The following is a 20,187-nucleotide window of genomic DNA, read 5'->3' on the forward strand; positions in this document are numbered from 1 at the left end:
ATTTCCAGCAAGTTTTCAGGGCCTTTTCTTTACAAACAGACCACCAAAAATTATTGAAACTATATTTATAAGAGAAAAATGTTACGCTCATAGTTATTTTTCCAAAATAAGTAGATATATTATCAATATCTTATACCTACAGAAATATGTTTGTTGAAACAAGAAGAAATAAAATAATGGTAAAAGCAAAAACAGAAACATGGCATAATTTTTAAAATTTTAATTTATTCTTAGAAATATTTACATCTTTAACAAATCAACGTCAACAATCTTAAAACTATAACTAGAACAGTGAACACGATTTAAACGAAATGATTTAGTGGTGATGATGATGTTCAGGAACGATGTGTTTGGCGTGACCCTTCTGATGCACGTTAGCGTTGAATCTGTTAACAATATAAGAACGTCTTAATAAATGATCAGACAAATATAATAATAAAATAAACTTTCCTATAAATTGTGTTCTTGAACTCACCCGGTCTTCTTGTCAGAGCTGTACTCGACGACCCTGATGGTGCCATCGGGCTGATGCAGACTGTACTCGCCCTTCACGACATCACCGTGACGTGACTCGTGGTGACGCTTGATGTCGTGAGTGTGAGGGTCCTTTACCTCATACGCGAACTCGTACTTAGCGTGGCCCTGTGACATACAAGTAACGGGTTAGTAACAATTACAATAGAGACTGAAGTGCACTTATACTTCAAATGAAGGTAAACATACATCGACAAGGATTTTCTCAGCGTGTCCGTGGTGTTGGATAAGTTTCTGTGAAGAGTAGGCAGGCTCGTGATGATGTTCATGTTTGTGACCATGTTGAGGCATCGCGCTCACTGCAGCCAACACGACTACGACCAGGAAGATCTGTTAAAAATAAAATTGCATTTATTAATAAGTAATTAAAATATAATTTAAAGTTTTCTTACTTAATTAGTAATGGAGAATAATAATGTGAATAACGTTTAATAGAAGTAGGCATATTATGGTTTCTTAGAAGTTTAAAATCAATTCACTTACTTTGGCGTACATTTTGTAATAGTTAGTTAATTCAATGAATGCAAAGAGACAACTGATAACCCTTAAAAGTTAATTTCTCTTTATATACGTGTACTTTATGTTCAGGCTGATGTTTTGCGTAATACTGAACTCAAACGTAGGTATAACCTGTTTCATACATTATTGTTTAAAATTATATTGCGCGCCTTTGACTTTGACCCCTGGACTTACGTTTAACCAGCTGGTGATTTTTCGTGAATATTTTTACTTGTAAACATAAGTCTAGGTTTTGTTGTTAACTTTTTTTTCAGCAAAGCATCCTCGAAAAAGTAATGTGTTAAAATATTACTCCTACTATTCTTTTATCGTATTGCTCCATTTAAAGGATGTTTTAACATTTTGTTACTAAAAGTCATGATTTATTTACAATGCGGAATTCGTGAGGCTTTAACGAATAAGGAAGAAACTTAAGTAATAATCAGTTTTCAGCATAGCCAAAATACACGATAAGAGTAAAAAGTACAAAGTTATATGATAACATCGAGTAAAACAAGCATAACTGGTTCAACATTTTGGGATAACTTATTACGAAAAATACCAGACTTCAGTTCCATAATGTTCAGAACACGTATATAAAAGAGAAATTAATTTCAGTATCATTATCAGTTATCTCATTGAACTAACCGAGCAAAGCAAAAACAAAATGTACGCCAAAGTAAGTACAACAAAGAATAATAATCACTGTTTTTTATTTATTATTACAGTTCAAATAAATTAGAATTTAAAATTATTACATTTTCCATTTTCTTTCAACAGATCTTCCTCGTCGTGGTCGTGTTGGCTGCAGTGAGCGCGATGCCTCAACATGGTCACAAACATGAACATCATCACGAGCCTGCCTACTCTTCACAGAAACTTATCCAGCACCACGGACATGCCAAGAAAATCCTTGTTGACGTAAGTCCAGCAACAGATATGCTAATGTATTTAGTACAAAGCTGCCTTATCCGCTAACTAATAATTTGTATGATACAGGGCCACGCCAAGTACGAGTTCGCGTATGAAGTGAAGGACCCTCACACTCACGACATCAAGCGTCACCACGAGTCACGTCACGGTGATGTCGTGAAGGGCGAGTACAGTCTGCATCAGCCCGATGGCACCATCAGGGTCGTCGAGTACAGCTCTGACAAGAAGACCGGGTGAGTTGAAGAAAAAAAATATGTAGAAGAGTTTATTCTCTCATTTGTTGTTGTTTGTTCATTTTTTAATCCGTTCTTATATTGTTAACAGATTCAACGCTAACGTGCATCAGAAGGGTCACGCCAAACACATCGTTCCTGAACATCATCATCATCACTAAATGTTAAATCTATATCGTTTGTTATTTCGTGCGGTTAAGTGCAATAATAAGTACGGACTAAATATAATTTGTTATATTATTGTTTTCGATGTTTGTGTGTTAAAGATGTAAATACATTATAATAAGTATATATTATCCATTTAATAAAGAAACTAAACTGGAATAAATAGTTTTTTTGTAGATTTTATTCTCTTAATTTTATAAATTTCTAGATTTTTCAAAAATAAACAATATTAATATAAGACTGCCCCGGTGGAACGAGGTCCCGGCCAGGATTCCCCGATAGGATAAAGCGAGTGGTATAATTCTAATGACATATTTTATGTCAGATTAATCTCCATAGCTATCCGCAGTTTAATAATATGTTTATGATGCTTTATGGTAATAGGTCCACACTATATTGCATGGAACTACCACAGTAAACTGTGAAACTAGTGCGTATTTCAGAGAATATAGCAGGCGTAACAATGTTTTTTATTAAAAACGTGTCAGTCGGCAATGAATTCACGACTGTTATCAATAATTTGATTATTATGATTATATTAAAACTACTATATGAAGGAATACGATAAAATAAGCTGATGATGATAATCCATTTGTAAGAAGAAAAAACTATTTGGATTTGGGTTTTTTCACATACGTATATGAAAACGTAGTCGTATGTGCAACAGCTAAGTTCAAGTATTTTATTTTGCTTGAGGCGTGTAATATTCGTTTTTGTTTTTAATTTTCTTTGGTTTTCTTAACGAAATAAGAGATAAAATACAAATATTTTGACTAGAAAAACAAACAGTGCTTGGAGCAAAAGGAAAAAAAGCTTTCATAAAAATTCGAGGAATTTAAATTTCTTCTGTAAGGGATAAAACTAAAACGCATTTTTCTTGTTTATTTGAAATGTTGTGGTTATGTCAAAATATATTATACAAAATAGACCTGCTTATTACATGTAATCTTCTGTCTATCCATTCAGTCCATTTTTACCAGCGGTTGAGTATAGGCCTTCCCCTCAGTACGCCATTTTTACGATCCTGCGTTTATATTCTGCAATCTTACTCTATATTTTTTGCGATTAGTGGTAAAAGTCCATATCCTCCACCCCATCATCTACATAGCCCATAATTAATGTTTTCAATAATATATTTTCTTTCCTTTATGATGTAAAAAAAATTAAGTGTCTCTTTCTTCTCAAAAAAAACAAAACGTTATTGAAATACAAAGGAAGTAATATATCAACGAAGATTTTTCCAATCATTTTAAAATAATATTGTAACTTTTCCTGCACCATATAATGGACTTGTCTACTTTTACTTTTTTATGTTGTACGTCTTTACAGTAGTATTTTAAGACAGCTCAAAGAGTGATTAGATAGATATATAAAGATGTGTCTAGTGTTTTTGGCTCAATTTATTGCAGTTGCACAAAGGTATACTTGTCAATGTACATTTATGTTAGGCCTTTAGGTTTTTCTTACTGAAACACTTTAATAGTCAATGTTCAATAATAATAATAATATGTTGTTGAACTTCAGTGAAGCAAATGTATTATTAAAATTGTATGTGAGTAAAAATAGCAGCTTAATCTATATATTAATACGTAAAGCAAAAATTTTGACTTTAATTTTTGCTTTATTATTATCTAACTACTACTACTAATTATTGTATCAACCACATTGTAAAACTTGGCGATTGGAAAGAGTGGCCGTGAGTTTCTCGCTAGCTCTTCTCATAAGGCTCTACCCCCTTTCCAAGCTAGTGGTAGATTCAGTAATTGTAACGACTATCATAAGTGTCAATATTTGACCTAAATTAATAAATGATTTGATTTGATTTTGATTTATTTGAATTTAATTATAGTCGAATTTCGACTACTGGGCGACCACTAGTCCATATAATTATATCTACCAAACTGAAATTTTCAAATTATGGTAATATTATTATGTCTAGCAATTAAAAAAAAATAATTTAATCGGACATTTTATTTCAGATTTTTTAACTATGTTACTATAACTATTCTAAACTTTTGAATACACTTGTTTCAAATCTAGTTAAGTGTTATTAAATATCTACGTTTTATCAAGATAATAAGAACCAAACATAGCTTTTTATGCTTCATAAGCATTTATTATTATATACATACAAGCACATAATGAACACAATCACATGGGTGAGCTTATAACTAGCAACAAAAAAACAATAACAGCTTAGGTATAATACAAATATCGTCCTAGAATTAAATGAGATCTTTAGTGATGATGATGATGTTCAGGAACAATGTGTTTAGCGTGACCCTTCTGATGCACGTTAGCGTTGAATCTATAAACAATATAAAGTACGAATTAATAGATGAACGAATATTTTGGTACAATGAGATAATAAACTCTTCTACAAATTGTGTTCTTCAACTCACCCGGTCTTCTTGTCAGAGCTGTACTCGACGACCCTGATGGTGCCATCGGGCTGATGCAGACTGTACTCGCCCTTCACGACATCACCGTGACGTGACTCGTGGTGACGCTTGATGTCGTGAGTGTGAGGGTCCTTCACTTCATACGCGAACTCGTACTTAGCGTGACCCTAAGTTATAAAGAAGAAAAGCGTCGGTGAAAAACGGTATCCAATGAGTAAGATGCTTATTGATATTCGGCAAGGGTAATATTTGCAATCAACATACATCGACAAGGATTTTCTTAGCGTGTCCGTGGTGCTGGATAAGTTTCTGTGAAGAGTAGGCAGGCTCGTGATGATGTTCATGTTTGTGACCATGTTGAGGCATCGCGCTCACAGCAGCCAACACGACTACGACGAGGAAGATCTATTGAACATAAAATATAAAATTAGAAAGTGTGTTAGGTGAAGTATTTTTTTCGTATTTTTTTATTGCATTACTTACTTTGGCGTACATAGCTGTGGTTTCTTTAGTCTGTTGCTACAGTGAGAGAACTGATAGCCCTTAAATTTTCAATACTGCTTTTATACACAGGTATCATATTTCGGACGGGTTTTTTCGTAACAACCTGAAAATTACCAGTTTAACAACCCGAATTCGTTCTGCTAGGACAATGCTGGCCTTGACAGAGAAAGTTGTCTGTACCGAACTGTATCAACCTAAATAGGTCATAGGTCTATATTAAGCTCTCGCGTTGTTTATAGACGTTTACATGAACTTTTTAACTTTACTGTTATTAGTCATAGTATTATATTTATTTCTCTTGATTCTCGCAATAGTATCTTAGCCCGGTTAAAAATCGATGACACTCTAAATATTTATACATACATATATTTTCCCATATGGGTAGGCAGATACCAAAGAACGCCATTGGGCACGATCCTTAAACACATCCCGAGAAGGTCATACAGGGCAGCCGAGTACTATGCTAGGCGGGTAAATATTAATATACTTATCTTTTTATTATTATGTAAATATTTTTTCTTAAAATAATAAACGGTAACTAAATACCCATTACTTACTTTTTCAAAGTCTTAGGTGCTTGTCTCGTTGGTCTGGGCGGAGCGCTCGAGTCTTAGCTCCCGGTACGGCAAGGTATCTATTGTACTTTTCAAATTTTAGAATATTTCTTAATGATAGACAAAACCTGGGTGCATTTCGTCCATACCTTCGGTGTAACATTAAACAGGCGTCTTAATGTTAATTAAGTAGCATCAGCATTTTTTAAACTTCATTTTCGTAGAGATGCTAATTTTGGACGAAAATTCATTCAAAATTTCTTTGTGCTTGTTTTTAAAGTAACATCAAATTATTAAAAAAATATTCTAGATATTAGTTCTCTGTACACTAAAGAATTTATAAGCATACTTAATCATAATTTACTGATTGAAGGTTACACGATTTCTCAACAAGCAGACAACCTCAAGGACAAGACTAAGATTGGATCCTAGATTTAAAACTCTGTACTTATGGTTGCTTTTACGTCCGTAGCTCTATAGAGCCAATCGTACTGGTTTTCCGATAATAAGCAGTGGGGTGCAGGGAATTGTGTTACATGTGATTATAATAATATTTCACAATAAGCAGTTTGATTCATAGATTCCGCCACGTCCGTAAATTATAGTACTTTTTCAGTGAGCCCTAGTTGCATGTTATTTTGCAAACCTGCTCTTCTTTGGGTGCAAAAATAGCATCCTTACTGCCATCAGCATGGTAGTTAATGGTTTGAAGGGCACGAAAGGGTTGAAATCTCCGTTTTAGATACGTATCAAATGGTATCTCTACTGTGCCTCGATTCTCTACTACTATCGACTACCGACAACCGAACTGTCATCGAGAAATTTCGTATGAAAAAAAAATTTCGATAGCTAGCCGGTTGTCGGTACTCGATAGTTGTACAGAATCGAGGTACTGTACTGCACCTCGATTCTCTACCACTATCGACTACCGACAACCGGCTAGCTATCGAAATTTGACATTTAGAATGTACTGCCAAAATGTTTCCTACGACACCCGTCAGAGGCGCTGATCAGATTTTCATACAAAATTTCTCGATGACAGTTCGGTTGTCGGTAGTCGATAGTAGAAGAGAATCGAGGCACTGTATCTGTATTGTACTGTAATTTGTCACTTATGACCTATAACCATTCTCTGCCATTATCGACTACCGACAACCGGCTAGCTATCGACATTTTGACACTTAGAATGTACTGTTTCTACGACGCCCGTCAGAGGCGCTGATCAGATTTTCATACGAAATTTCTTGATGACAGATCAATTGTCGGTAATCGATAGAAATAGAAAATTCAGCCACTGGTATATCGCATTTTAAAACTGAAATAGTAACAGTTTCTATTTATCGTGCATACATTAAATTGTTGTTGAAAAAACTTAGCCAGCGGCCGTATAGCTATCGGTGGGTGAAACAAATAGTAAAAGGAAATCAAAAGTACCTACATTGGATAGGCAGTTATTAATATTACTGTTTTATAAAAACAACTCTCAACTATTTTATTTTTAAATGCTAAATTTGAATAGTAGAGCTTCTTTGAAAAGAAATCTCCTTCCTTTGATTGGACTCATTGGACTCTTTTACAAACACGTATGTTCTAATTTGTTAAACTTATGTCTACAGTTTTTTTATATGTTTATATTTTCGTCAATATGTCATTCAAATATTAACAAACAAATTCAATTTATCAGTGAACACTCGAATGGGAACTTTTAAAATAATGACTAATATATAGAGTAAACAATTGACTTTATTTCTATAAAATTGTAAAAAATAACAACAAACAAATATAACAGCTTATCTTAAAGACATAATAATATTATAACAATGACTAGTGGTGGTGATGATGTTCATGTTTCTCAGGAACAACATGGTGGGTGCTGTGCTTCACCTCTGCCTGGAATCTGGAAGAATTCATAGTTTATAAATAAACTATAATAACATACATACATACAGACAAAAATACATACAAACATCAAATTACCCCCTTTTCCAATCGGGATAGACAGAGACCATTTAGTACGATCCTTACAAATATCTCTTGCATCATTCTCAACAATAACAATCATAAATAAATCCTGGTGAGTTATTTACGTCTGATAATTGCGTGATTATCAACGATATTTTTATGACGAATCGCATAGCGCATCCGTTAGCATCCATCATAATTTACTGACCTTATTCCATGCTAAGTTGAATTTGCACATGGTTTCTTATTACAACTTTACGCAATATCATAGCATAATTTCATCAAAATAATAATTAAACGTTTTTAAAACGGCTAATATACTTACAATTCTGGATAATGTGAAAACTAGATTCAATAATCATTGACAATGCATATTCACGCTTCGAAATATCATTAAATGCCAGGTGGCCATATTGTAATCCTACTTTTATCATAAAAGCGAAAATTCGTATAAATATGTGCGGATGTTTGTTACTCTTTCACGTAAATACTACTCAAGCGATTACGATAAAATTGGGTATATAGGTAGCCGAAGACTCAGAAAAACACATAGACTACTTTTTATCTCTGAGTTCCCGAGACGGGATTTACACGGGAAGGGTTTCCACGCGGACGAAATCGTGGGCGGTCTCTAGTAGTATCATAAAACAAAACTGTACCCAGTTTTCTTGTCAGAGTGGTAGTGCACGTCTCTCTGGGTGCCATCAGGTTGGTGCAGGGAGTAATGACCCTTGACTTCATCACCGTCGCGGTGCTCGTGCTGCGACTTGTGGTCGTGGGTGTGAGGGTCCTTCACCTCGTATTTGAAGTCGTATTTGGGGTGAGCCTGTAAGATAAAATAGCAGAATATCAAAAATGAGCTTTTTCAGAAGTTCTTGTAACAATAGCTTTACGTTTTTATTTGTATCTATAAGTACAGGTGTTTAAAATAGTAATAAGGATTTTGATCTTCCAATATAGCAAATAGAATAATGTAAAGTTTTAAGGTAAGTTCTCTAATTAAACACAGCTAATTGTTATTCGCAGATATTTTTTAGTTGTGCGACTGTTACTTACATAGTAGTCAACGTGATGATGTCCATGTTTGTCGTGTACCGATATTTCTTGAGCGTGTCCGTCGTGTCGGTGGATGTGCTGCGATGAGTGAGCGTGCTCAGCCGACATCACTGCCGCTGCCATGGCAACCAGACACAATACCTGGACAAAAATATAAAATATATTTATCTTAGTTGATTTTTACACTATGCGCCAATTTTTGTTAGTTAGTTTAGAGATCTTAAAAAGAAAGCTACAAATTATTGCTATTAATGTTTCAAATACAGAAACAATTTTGATAGATTAGTAACTAAAGAAATTTTATGTTTTTTACTAGTTAATTCCGCCACATAAAAATTACTGTATTAAAGTACCTTGGTGAACATATTTAGTGTTTATCGAACGATGCTCAATACACAACTGATACAAATTAACAAGAACATACCATATTTATATTAAAAACAAACGTAATCAAATCTACAAAACTTTACCCTAAACTTATTACGTTGACAATATTCGGCAACGTTTAAGTGTTTTTTCAGATTTCGTCAAAATCCTTTCACACTCTTATGATGTAACATGTACGAGTAAGAGGTGGTTGTTTGTCAACCCTAATCTGGTGAAGGGAAAAACCTGTATGCAGATACTAATTAGAGTAATTAGCGATACTTAAGTTGCTACTGCATGTACGAGTTTATAGAAAAATAGCTAACAAAGTTTTAGTTTGACTCTAGCTGCTCTATTAAGGCGTGGTAAGCTTTCTGTGTCTTCTGGTATAAGTATGAACAAAAAGTATATATCAGTATAGAATAATATTTTCGCAATAGTAGCCCGGAAATTGGTATCGTGTAGGGTTTTTATTTCCGCAGAGGGTTAAAACCACCCTCTGTGGTAGTTTATTGCGACGTAATGCGGAAAACTTACTGCTATAGGGTTTATGGCAATAGGCTCGCTTTGTAATGGGTCTAACATTGTTAATGGTGTAACATGGATGGATATCCCTTCGGTTATAACAGGCGTGATGCTCTGTGTATATATATGTATGATCAATGTATCTTAAAAATAAATCCATTACATTCTCTCTCCTGCTTGGCTAGGTCAATGTATACCTTCTCTCAGAATAAGCAATGGGTTCGGGCAACAAATCTCCACGCCTAAGTTCAAAAATAAGAACGCCTCTAAGTTTGGCCACTTTTTACCTCTTCAAAAGTAAGAATCATTAATCATCCTTGGTAACAATTGCTGAACAAACGAATGATCTATTCGAAAACCATAAAAACAGTAAGATCACTCTGAGAGTAGACAATACTCATTTTAAGAAACAACTGTCATTCTTTGTTTAATGTCGGTTCTTTTCTTTGGTACTGAAGTTTTCGATCGATTGCTCTAGACTCTTGCATTACATTTTTATTAGGCATGTCCTGCCTTTTAATGCTTATTTAAAATACGAGTAATTTTAAGTAATGAATAATACTGTATATGTGAGAACAAACTCACTGTAGTGTTAATGAAGTAATGAAAAAATGATACAAATAAAATTCACTACGGATTTTTATTTTTAGGTATCGATATTTATACTCATGGGTATTTTACCGATAAATATAAACAAAGCTACAGGAGTATTATTGTATGCAGTTTTCTGTGTTATTTATTAGAAAACGTTACATTGTATTTAAGGTGAGGTACCTATATTCTTGAGAAACCTTTTATTTCTCCTTTTCTTTCAGATCGACATCATCTTTTATTGTTAAATGGAAAATGGAGGGATATTAACTTTAATCTTAGCTTTGAAAACATAGAAGCTGATCAACAGTCATTTCCGTCTCCACTAGTACCTTGGTAAGGTTGAAACTCTTGTTGTCTTTAATGTGATACAAAAATATCCGTCCATTTTTTAACCTTTGAATTGCAAAATCGTTGTGGAAATACTAAAAAATTGCATTAAAAATTATATTATAGTAAAAGCAGACGATGCTATCATAAATATTATACCAAAGACGAGACACAACTACTTCTACCTCTACATAGCCCAGCGGCATTATTAAAATAAAGAATTTAAATCATATTCTAGTTTTAGCATGCTAAGCTTCGTATTCAATACTTCTGTATAAGTATCGGTAAGCTGAAAGGGTGGGCTTTTATAGCCATTTTCATTAATTTCACATTTGCTGTCACTTTATCGTATGGGTTAGTCTATAGGATACTATAGGTAGCGAATTTGGCTCATATTGTCGTTCAATGCTTTAAAAAGAGCTTCTTGAGCAATTCCCTTTCTCAAAATTCACCTGTTAAGATTTTTAGAGAACAATTTTATTCTCCGAAATATGTGGGTATAGGTAGTATTCTTACATCACGTTCATCTTGAGAGGGTTTGAATCAGTAAATAAAAAAGTAATAATATTTTTTATAAACTTTATTAGTTAAAAGATAAAAATAGTTAATAACAATTAATCACAGGATGAGGTTTTAAGAAAGAGTATTATTTTTAACGGTGGTGACTTCAGAATCTTCAAGTTGGCAAGATCTTAGTGATGATGATGATGAGGTACGTGATGGTGGGTACCGTATTTCACGTTAGCCTGGAATCTGTGGAGAGAAAAAAAAAACATCATAATAATATATTGGACTAAAAATTTCATAATAATGGTAGTATCGAATTGCTGTCGATCTAATGCCAAAAGTCGATGGAATCTAAGTTAATCTAAGGCTTAGACTCCAACGTCTTAATTTTGTCCTTTTTACTACGTCAATACACTGTTATACATATTTTATAATCATTACAGATTGCTAATGAAATACTAGTTTCTAATTTTGCTATCAATATATTAGAATACCAATTTGAATTTAATCGTACCCAGTGTGTTTGTCGGCATGGTAGTCAACGTGTCTCTCGGAGCCATCAGGCTGGTCGAGAACGTAGTATCCCTTAACTTTGTCGCCATCGCGGTGCTCGTGCTGCGCCTTGTGGTCGTGGGTGTGAGGGTCCTTCACCTTATATTCGAACTCGTATTTAGGATACGCCTGAAATACATAAAAATATATATTTTTTTATCATTACTGGAACTAGTAATTTTATTTCATTGTTAATCTAGTTAAGCTAAGTGTCAAATTAAGACCGATGCGGCATAGTTTTATTGACTGTAATTTTTTTGTGCTAGTTATCGCTTCCATCTAGCAGGTTTCACTGCTAATAGCTGCAAGCTTCACTACTGCAATTATAACACCTAGAGGATTGCAAAACTTACATAGTAGTCGATGTGATGATGTCCATGTTTGTCCTGAATTTTAACTTCAGTTGCGTGACCGTCGTGACGGCTGATGTGCTGCGATGAGTGAGCGTGCTCCTTAGCCATCGCTACTGCGGCCAAAGCCAATACACATAACACCTGAAACAATGAAATTATTTGATTAAAATACCGTAGAAATAGAAAATATTGTGACGACAGTTGTTATAAGACGGTTTTCAATGATCACCTTAAAGAACATGGTGTATGGTTGGATGTTTGTTACTGAAAGTGGAACTGAATGAGACTGATGCATATTCAAAATTAAACCCAGCTTTTATAGTTTTAAGTATAATCAAGGTAATGCAGTTTTCACTCCTTATATTGATAATTAACATTGTTTACGATATTAATACTTACCTACTTACGTATTGTAATTGTTGAGTAAGACGCATTTTTGTACTTGTTGCATGCAGATTGGAGTATTTTGAAATTAATGATAAAAGTTATTGCAGCGAGTTAATATAAGAAGGACGATAACGAGATCTGTTCCATTTACTTATGAGCTTTTATTACGAGCAGACGGGTGTCCAAAGATAAAATTAATACAGTAGGTACGTTTAGGTTCGTAGAACCAACTCGCTAACGGATCGTCAATGCATTCCATTTTTCCTGTATTTACGCATTCAACTAACAGCACCAAATTAAACAAATTTGTCAAGTCTACTAATAGTGTGAGAATGAATCGTCAGACCAATAATAGTCAGATATCGAACCATCAATCTAAAGTTGGGCTTACGAAATCACGTTACATTTTCAGTAGGAAATTGCTTACAAATATCAAAAAATGGTAACAATTTGATAATGGGTGTTCCGACTCTGAACTTACTGTAAGGTTGTATAGTTTGAGTTTTATTTTACAGCTGAGCCTGAGTGTGTTAGGCTAGTTGCTAAACGTTTATTATAATATATTCATTTTGCAAAATAAAGATAAGCTTAATACACTTAATTATTATAAACAATGAGCATCTGTCATTTGACTTACAAAAATATTTTTTTCTAGAATAACACAACAGACAGCAGCGCAATGCCTTATAGAGTAAGATCCCAGAGCTGCCAGACCTACGTCATTTTAGCAAAGCTGAAATTTTGAGGATTGTTAGTATAAAGGGTCTGTTAAGAGGTATGCACATCCACTACCTTGAAAGCGGGGCCGTTTCTGAGGTAGCGCGGAGTGAAGGTGCGTAAAAAACGACCCAACCTACGTTATAGTAGCAAAGTTGGTTTTCAGATATGTTATTAATGATATTATGTAGAATTAAAATTGACTATTGCCAGACCGTTTCCCGGGGCCATTACTTCTGCCAGACGCCTTAAATGTCGTTAAAAAATGAGGTCAACTACGTCATAGTAGCAAGCCTAAATTTTATATATGTTATTAAAGGTACAATTTTAAGACCCCCTGTATGCGGACAGACCATTCCGCAGGGCCCTTTGTCCCCTAGACGCCATTAAACTTTCCCTATGAGTGCGAGAGTAAGAGCATTATTCATACGCATAAATGAAAAACAATTGAATTAAAAAAATAAAAATTGAAAAATTATTGAATACTAGCTGACCCGCGCATCTTTGCTTGCGTCACTTAAGAGAGATAGGTCAAAATGTTACATAAACGGGTTATGTAACATTTTTCACTGGTACTCTGCTCCTATTGGTCGTAGCGTGATGATATATAGCTTATAGCTTTTCTCAATAAATAGGCTATCCAACAGTAAAATATTTTTTATTCGCACCAGTAGTTCCTGAGATTAGCGCGTTCACACAAACAAACAAACTTCTCAGCTTTATAAAATTAGTATAGATTAAAAGTACTTGGAGTGTTTAGGAAGATAAGTAACATTATTTTGGGAATTATTTTAAAAATAGATATGGTTTACACTATTCACAAAAATTATGAAAAAAAAAATTGTAGTCATTCATCATCATCATCATTATCTGTGCTCTTACTTCCCTCATCCAATTGAATATTTAAATCATCTCCACCATCGTCTTCATTGTTACTTGAATTCTCTGTAAAAAAAAATGTAGGTAATGATGTTGAAAACAGTTACAAGTAGGTATATTGAAATAATTTATAGTTAAAATAAAATACCTAATTCGTTTTCAAGTGATTCGCTTACGAAACTTGGCAATTGGTCACCATCAAACCACTTAAAATGATAATGGTTATCCTTTAGAACCCACCCTTTATTTGCTGGGCTTAAAATGCTAGGACGCTTTATATGAGCATTACTCCAGACACCCGCAATATAATTTGCTCGTCGAAATTGTTGAAGCAATTCAGATTTACAAGGAGGTAAATTACTTGCGTCGAATTTTTTAACATTTTGCCGGTGGAATTTCTCATTCACATCGCCGACTGTATACGTGTTAATGAAAAGTTGTAGCCGTGCAGCATCTACATCAATTCAGCTCAGACCATTTAAAATTTTGAAGAAATCGCCAGAATATCAAGAAGCTTTTGTTCAATTCGGAGAAGTTGAATTATCTATTGATAAAGCGAAGGAACAAAATATATTTGATGTAATTCAAAAATTTATCTGTGAGTTATATAATGTTCCCGGATTAAAAGTACTTGGAATGTTTAAGAAGATACCTAAACATTCCAAGTACTTTTAATCTATACTAATTTTATAAAGCTGAGAAGTTTGTTTGTTTGTGTGAACGCGCTAGTCTCAGGAACTACTGGTGCGAATAAAAAATATTTTACTGTTGGATAGCCTATTTATTGAGAAAAGCTATAAGCTATATATCATCACGCTACGACCAATAGGAGCAGAGTACCAGTGAAAAATGTTACATAACCCGTTTATGTAACATTTTGACCTATCTCTCTTAAGTGACGCAAGCAAAGATGCGCGGGTCAGCTAGTATTCAATAATTTTTCAATTTTTATTTTTTTAATTCAATTGTTTTTCATTTATGCGTATGAATAATGCTCTTACTCTCGCACTCATAGGGAAAGTTTAATGGCGTCTAGGGGACAAAGGGCCCTGCGGAATGGTCTGTCCGCATACAGGGGGTCTTAAAATTGTACCTTTAATAACATATATAAAATTTAGGCTTGCTACTATGACGTAGTTGACCTCATTTTTTAACGACATTTAAGGCGTCTGGCAGAAGTAATGGCCCCGGGAAACGGTCTGGCAATAGTCAATTTTAATTCTACATAATATCATTAATAACATATCTGAAAACCAACTTTGCTACTATAACGTAGGTTGGGTCGTTTTTTACGCACCTTCACTCCGCGCTACCTCAGAAACGGCCCCGCTTTCAAGGTAGTGGATGTGCATACCTCTTAACAGACCCTTTATACTAACAATCCTCAAAATTTCAGCTTTGCTAAAATGACGTAGGTCTGGCAGCTCTGGGATCTTGGTCCATTACAGTCGATACTACTGGGTATCGGTAGCTCGTACGGCGCCCGCTAGAGGCGCCTTTCAGATTTTCATACGAAATCTCTCGATAACTAGCCAGTTGTCGATAGTCAATAGTAATCCCATCAAAAACATTCTGTAAAAACCTCAAGTCTCGCCGTAAAAAGTTGTGAGATCTATATAATACCAAGTCGATTAATCTATTTAGTCTCTACTTAAAGGACCTTCTGTCTTAAGTTATTACGTATGTTATTATCAGGCCAATTTAAAAAAAAATACCTTTAAAACAAATAGACCGACCTGGCCATCGCATGATTTGATTATTAGTATGTATCACACTACACAGCACGACGAGAAGTTAATGCTCCTGAAATGTTAATGGCGAATTTGTGTTTTCTTGCGATGACCAAGTCGATCTATTTGTTTTAAAGGTTTTTTTTTAAATTGGCATGATAATAACATACGTAATAATTTAAGACAGAAGGTCCTTTAAGTAGAGACTAAATAGATTAATCGACTTGGTATTATATAGATCTCACAACTTTTTACGGCGAGACTTGAGGTTTTTACAGAATGTTTTTGATGGGATTACTATTGACTATCGACAACTGGCTAGTTATCGAGAGACCACCACCCCACCCTATACCCCCTCCCGTTATGCCTCATATAGTAGGTACCTATTTATTTTATTTTCTACAGTAATAAAAATTCATTAACTGCAAATGTAACCTTGTAATCTTATACATTTATATGGGATTACAAAGTTATTGTTACAGTTGGTGTATTTAGAAAACTGGACCGAAATTAGAAAAAAATAAATTTTTCCCATGATTAAGACACTAAATCCTATTTGTATTCTAAATTTTAAGCTTCTAAGTCTGCTAGAAGTACCTTAGACTTTTGATGATCGGTGAGTCAGTGAGTCAGTGAATCAGTGAGTGACAAAATTCAAAATTTTAACAAGTTGTCATTCTTAAACTACTGGTTCAAATTGACTGAAATTTTAAATATACCGTGTTTATACAATGACTGATTAGTTGCTGAAAATCCAGGCTTCTTGTTTTATCCACAACGAAATTATAGGGGTGTCAAAAATAGCCCGAATTGCTTCGAGAAAAGGATGTTACGGCCGTGCCGCTTTTTTTTTGCCCGACTTGCGGGGGCACTTCCGTGCCCCCAGATACTTCAATGGTCATTAGTTTACCCAAAAAATACACAATGCTTAATTTGTCTATTCTCACTTTCCGATTTATAGAGCAGTTATAGTAGCTGCGAGTAGTTTTTCACAAAAAATACCGCTACTTGTTTATAGTCGTGTTTACTTTAGATTTATTTCGTTATTATTCTAATGAGTGTTTATTTATTAACTTCCTAGAGCATCGTACAACAAATAGTTAACATCAAAAAAATGCTTTATGAATGCACAATTTGCGGCTGTGTTTAAAAAAATAAACATCCTGGTTTTACTATTTGTTATCATAAAGTCAAGTCAGTCTAGCAAAGCATAAAGACGTACACGGATCGTAATGGCCGATGTTTTGCGAAAATGTCAGATGTGTAGTACTTGTAACCGGTGCTTCTGTATGACAAGATGTATGGGTGTGAATGAGACAAGGAAAGTTTGTAAGGATCGTACGAAATGGCGTTCTTTAGTCTTTGCCTACCCCTATGGGAAAAGGGACGTGACTTTATGTATGTTTTATTTAGCATTCACTACTAGTTTTCACTTTACCATAGCAGTTGCTAAAGAGAATAGTTATTCTCTCTAGGTTTTTTATTTGCTCCATGTTATTATTATGGATTGTTAATTATTTTCTTTAGTAATTTAGTCCGAAAGTTTAACCTAATTTTATGAGTACAAGAAGGGTTTGGGAGAGGATCATTTATTTTCTGAGCTAATGGCCTAAAAAAATAATAAGATTTAAATAACACATTAGTCTCGTGTTGTTTTGTCATTGTTACTTTGACCCATATTTTACCGATAAATATATTTATGAGTATCCCTCCTTATCAAGCAATACATTAAATTGATTATATTATATCTATCTAGGCAGGTGGAGCCCTATCGGAAGTTATGATATTGAAAACAGCCGAATACTTAAGTTTTGTTATATCAATCTTAAGTGGGACGATAAAAAAGAAAAACATTGTTTTATAAAAACAAGTACTATATTTGCAAAAAATCATCACAGAGTAGCATCCTTAACTAATATAACGTTCTTAAGTCATTAGTGATGGTGATGAGGTACGATGTGGTCGACGTGCCAGGAGTACTTGCTCTCAGATTTGTGTCCGTCACGATGTTCGTGTTGTATCTTGTGGTCGCCGGTGTGGTCGTCATCTACTTTGTACTCGAACTTGTACTTAGGGTAGGCCTGGAGAAATAACCATTCATTCGTTTATACTTATCACTCGTAATAATAATCATGTAGTGTTAGTGTAACTTACATAGTAGTCGACGTGGTGATGTCCATGTTTGTCGTGAATAGATACTTCCTGATGATGTCCGTCGTGTCGCTCGATGTGTTGGGACGAGTACCCGTGACCGGACACAACCGCTACTGCTACAGCCAGTACGCAGAACACCTGAACAATGAAAGATTTGATTAGAATCTCTCTACAACCTTGTTTCACTTCTTTTCGACTTTCTTTTTTCTTGTTTATTTTTACTTTACCTTGAAGAACATTTTGAAGAGTTGATTGGTTGTTGTTATTGTAACTAAGACAATTAGTTAACTGATACATTTTGAGAGACAATCGTGTCTTTTATATTCAAAGCTATAGCAGTTGATGCAATATCGATATCATAAAAATGTTTGGTAGTTAAAAATTATTTACGATAATTTAATATGAATGGTATATGAGCGTTACGTAAAAACACATTTTTACGCGCAAGCCTACACTAATTGCTCAAGGCTTAGTGACAGCTGAAAAGCACAAACTCACAAAACATGCATGAGAATGTTCACAACGTAACAAAATATTAAATTATAGGAAAGTAGCAAATCTTTACAGATAATAGTTCTATAACATCTTTTTAAACTATTATATTCCTATTCTATGATTTTTCTGAACCGTCTTGATAACCTTTGCGTACATACATACATTATACATGAAGTCATACCATTTTCTCATAAAGGTAAGGTACTAGAAATACGTAAGACCAGTACGAATGCTATTTTAAATTTGTTGTAAAAACTCATCGGAAAATTATGAAAATTATAAGTACATAAGCCGATAATTGTGTAGGATAAAACCAGTAAAGTCAATTGTCAGCCTTTTCCGCGAAATGAAATATTGTCTACGGTTCTAAAACTAATGAAACTAATTGCTACTACTAGCGGTAAAGATTGAAATTACTGTCTATTAAATCTAACAATAATATTAGGCCCACGACATTAATTACTCTAGAATACCATAAACATAAACAATTGTGGCAATAAATTCGTAAATAAAACTTCGTCACCCATTTTAATAAGCGTAGGTTGATTGTCAAAAGTAAACCAAATCGAACGATTGCAAAATAATTATTTACAAACGTAAGTTATTAAAATATCGTAAAGTAGTGTAACTGTCACATTACGATAACATTAAAATGCAATTGCACTCGAAATAAATTTCCTTTTTATATAAAAGTGGCTTGTTTTGTGACGAATGTATCAGTGTTATTAATTTTGCCACAACAACAACACAAATATCAAAAATGTTTTTCAAGGTAAGTCATAAATCAATTAATCGTTTCAAATTGGGACTTAAGTCAACATAATTAACTTCACAAATATTTTAGAAAGAGTGTTGAACTGATCCGAACATTAATTAAAATTTAGTAAAAAAACTTTAAATATCAAGTGGGTCCTTATTTCTAAAATATAATATATTTATATCCAAACAAGAAAAAATTGAATCATAATAAAATTTATTTCTATTACAGGTACTATGCCTCTTAGCTTTGGCTGGAGTAGCTCTATCAGAGCATGCTCACTCATCACAATACGTCCATCGGCACGATGGACACGTGCACCCTGTCTACATCCACGAACATCATGAGCACAAGAAAGAACATAAGAAAGAAGAACTGAACTGAAACTGATGAACATCATCATCATCATCATGAGGAACATCATCACAAAAAGGTAGACCATCATCATCATGAAGAACATAAGCATTCAGAAAAGAATGAACATCACGGCCACAAAGAAGTTGCTCACTCATCCCAGTATATTCACAGATATGACGGTCATGCTCAGCCCGTTTACATTCACAAGCATGAACATTATTGAAACTAGAGTCATGCCCTCTTATTCATAAACAAACCATAAACCTATTTTAGTTAAAAAACTACTACAATATGTTTTCTCTTTTTCATTTCGCTAAGGAGTGAAAGGAACAAAATTCTTTGTAAGCCTTTCATAATTTCATATATTTTTCTGAATAAGAGGGATCGTGTTTATGGCAATGATATGAAGTGCTGAACGTTTCGTTTTGATGAATTTGTTAAATAATATTATGTTGTTATGTTTGTTTTGTTTTTGAATGAAATAAATATGGATGTTTAATAAAAATACTTTTTATTTCACTTTACCAAACTGACACTTATGAATTGTACTCAATTATACATTCCATAATTCTGGCCAATTTTATATAATTTTGATATTTACAAAAACTGTAAAATTAGTAGAATTTTCTAGTTAAATTAAAAAAAT

The 20,187-nt window shown here is 33.9% G+C and overlaps 5 protein-coding genes across 5 annotated transcripts; 1 reads left to right on the forward strand and 4 right to left on the reverse strand.

Annotated features, from left to right (window-relative positions):
- Positions 1–316: 316 nt before the first annotated feature.
- Positions 317–1,029, reverse strand: LOC142973282 (cuticle protein 19-like). The gene is made up of 4 exons (XM_076114920.1): positions 1,018–1,029; positions 724–864; positions 476–642; positions 317–386 (listed from the first exon to the last, which is right to left on the reverse strand). The coding sequence occupies exons 1-4, from the start codon at positions 1,027–1,029 to the stop codon at positions 317–319; spliced, it is 390 nt and encodes a 129-aa protein (XP_075971035.1).
- A 670-nt stretch (positions 1,030–1,699) lies between these two features.
- LOC142973283 (cuticle protein 19-like) lies at positions 1,700–2,359 on the forward strand. The gene is made up of 4 exons (XM_076114921.1): positions 1,700–1,711; positions 1,813–1,953; positions 2,032–2,198; positions 2,290–2,359. Exons 1-4 carry the CDS (start codon positions 1,700–1,702, stop codon positions 2,357–2,359), a joined length of 390 nt encoding a protein of 129 aa, XP_075971036.1.
- A 2,242-nt stretch (positions 2,360–4,601) lies between these two features.
- Positions 4,602–5,260, reverse strand: LOC142973284 (cuticle protein 19-like). Its single transcript, XM_076114922.1, has 4 exons — positions 5,249–5,260; positions 5,030–5,170; positions 4,766–4,932; positions 4,602–4,671 (listed from the first exon to the last, which is right to left on the reverse strand). Exons 1-4 carry the CDS (start codon positions 5,258–5,260, stop codon positions 4,602–4,604), a joined length of 390 nt encoding a protein of 129 aa, XP_075971037.1.
- Positions 5,261–7,647: 2,387 nt separating this feature from the next.
- LOC142973286 (uncharacterized) lies at positions 7,648–12,212 on the reverse strand (the record flags this gene model as incomplete). The annotated part of the gene is made up of 6 exons (XM_076114923.1): positions 7,648–7,720; positions 8,445–8,611; positions 8,842–9,009; positions 11,370–11,406; positions 11,675–11,841; positions 12,066–12,212. Coding segments are annotated over 6 exons (759 nt in total), but the record flags the coding sequence as incomplete, so codon positions are not given.
- Positions 12,213–17,691: 5,479 nt separating this feature from the next.
- LOC142973105 (uncharacterized) lies at positions 17,692–18,207 on the reverse strand. The gene is made up of 3 exons (XM_076114660.1): positions 18,160–18,207; positions 17,933–18,070; positions 17,692–17,859 (listed from the first exon to the last, which is right to left on the reverse strand). Exons 1-3 carry the CDS (start codon positions 18,169–18,171, stop codon positions 17,713–17,715), a joined length of 297 nt encoding a protein of 98 aa, XP_075970775.1. The 5' UTR covers positions 18,172–18,207; the 3' UTR covers positions 17,692–17,712.
- Positions 18,208–20,187: the final 1,980 nt, after the last annotated feature.

Source organism: Anticarsia gemmatalis, chromosome 5 (genome assembly GCF_050436995.1).
Source record: "Anticarsia gemmatalis isolate Benzon Research Colony breed Stoneville strain chromosome 5, ilAntGemm2 primary, whole genome shotgun sequence".
NCBI classification, from domain to species: domain Eukaryota; kingdom Metazoa; phylum Arthropoda; class Insecta; order Lepidoptera; family Erebidae; genus Anticarsia; species Anticarsia gemmatalis.

What these genes read in the sequence shown, in the direction of transcription:
- LOC142973284 (XM_076114922.1), bottom strand. An exon ending in CTAAGAAAATCCTTGTCGAT is followed by an intron (nt 4,933 to 5,029) that starts GTATGTTGATTG and finishes TTTATAACTTAG; the next exon opens with GGTCACGCTAAGTACGAGTT. An exon ending in AGCTCTGACAAGAAGACCGG is followed by an intron (nt 4,672 to 4,765) that starts GTGAGTTGAAGA and finishes TATTGTTTATAG; the next exon opens with ATTCAACGCTAACGTGCATC.
- LOC142973283 (XM_076114921.1), top strand. An exon ending in CCAAGAAAATCCTTGTTGAC is followed by an intron (nt 1,954 to 2,031) that starts GTAAGTCCAGCA and finishes TGTATGATACAG; the next exon opens with GGCCACGCCAAGTACGAGTT. An exon ending in AGCTCTGACAAGAAGACCGG is followed by an intron (nt 2,199 to 2,289) that starts GTGAGTTGAAGA and finishes TATTGTTAACAG; the next exon opens with ATTCAACGCTAACGTGCATC.
- LOC142973105 (XM_076114660.1), bottom strand. An exon ending in ATCACCACGTCGACTACTAT is followed by an intron (nt 17,860 to 17,932) that starts GTAAGTTACACT and finishes TTATTTCTCCAG; the next exon opens with GCCTACCCTAAGTACAAGTT.
- LOC142973282 (XM_076114920.1), bottom strand. An exon ending in CTGAGAAAATCCTTGTCGAT is followed by an intron (nt 643 to 723) that starts GTATGTTTACCT and finishes TGTATGTCACAG; the next exon opens with GGCCACGCTAAGTACGAGTT. An exon ending in AGCTCTGACAAGAAGACCGG is followed by an intron (nt 387 to 475) that starts GTGAGTTCAAGA and finishes TATTGTTAACAG; the next exon opens with ATTCAACGCTAACGTGCATC.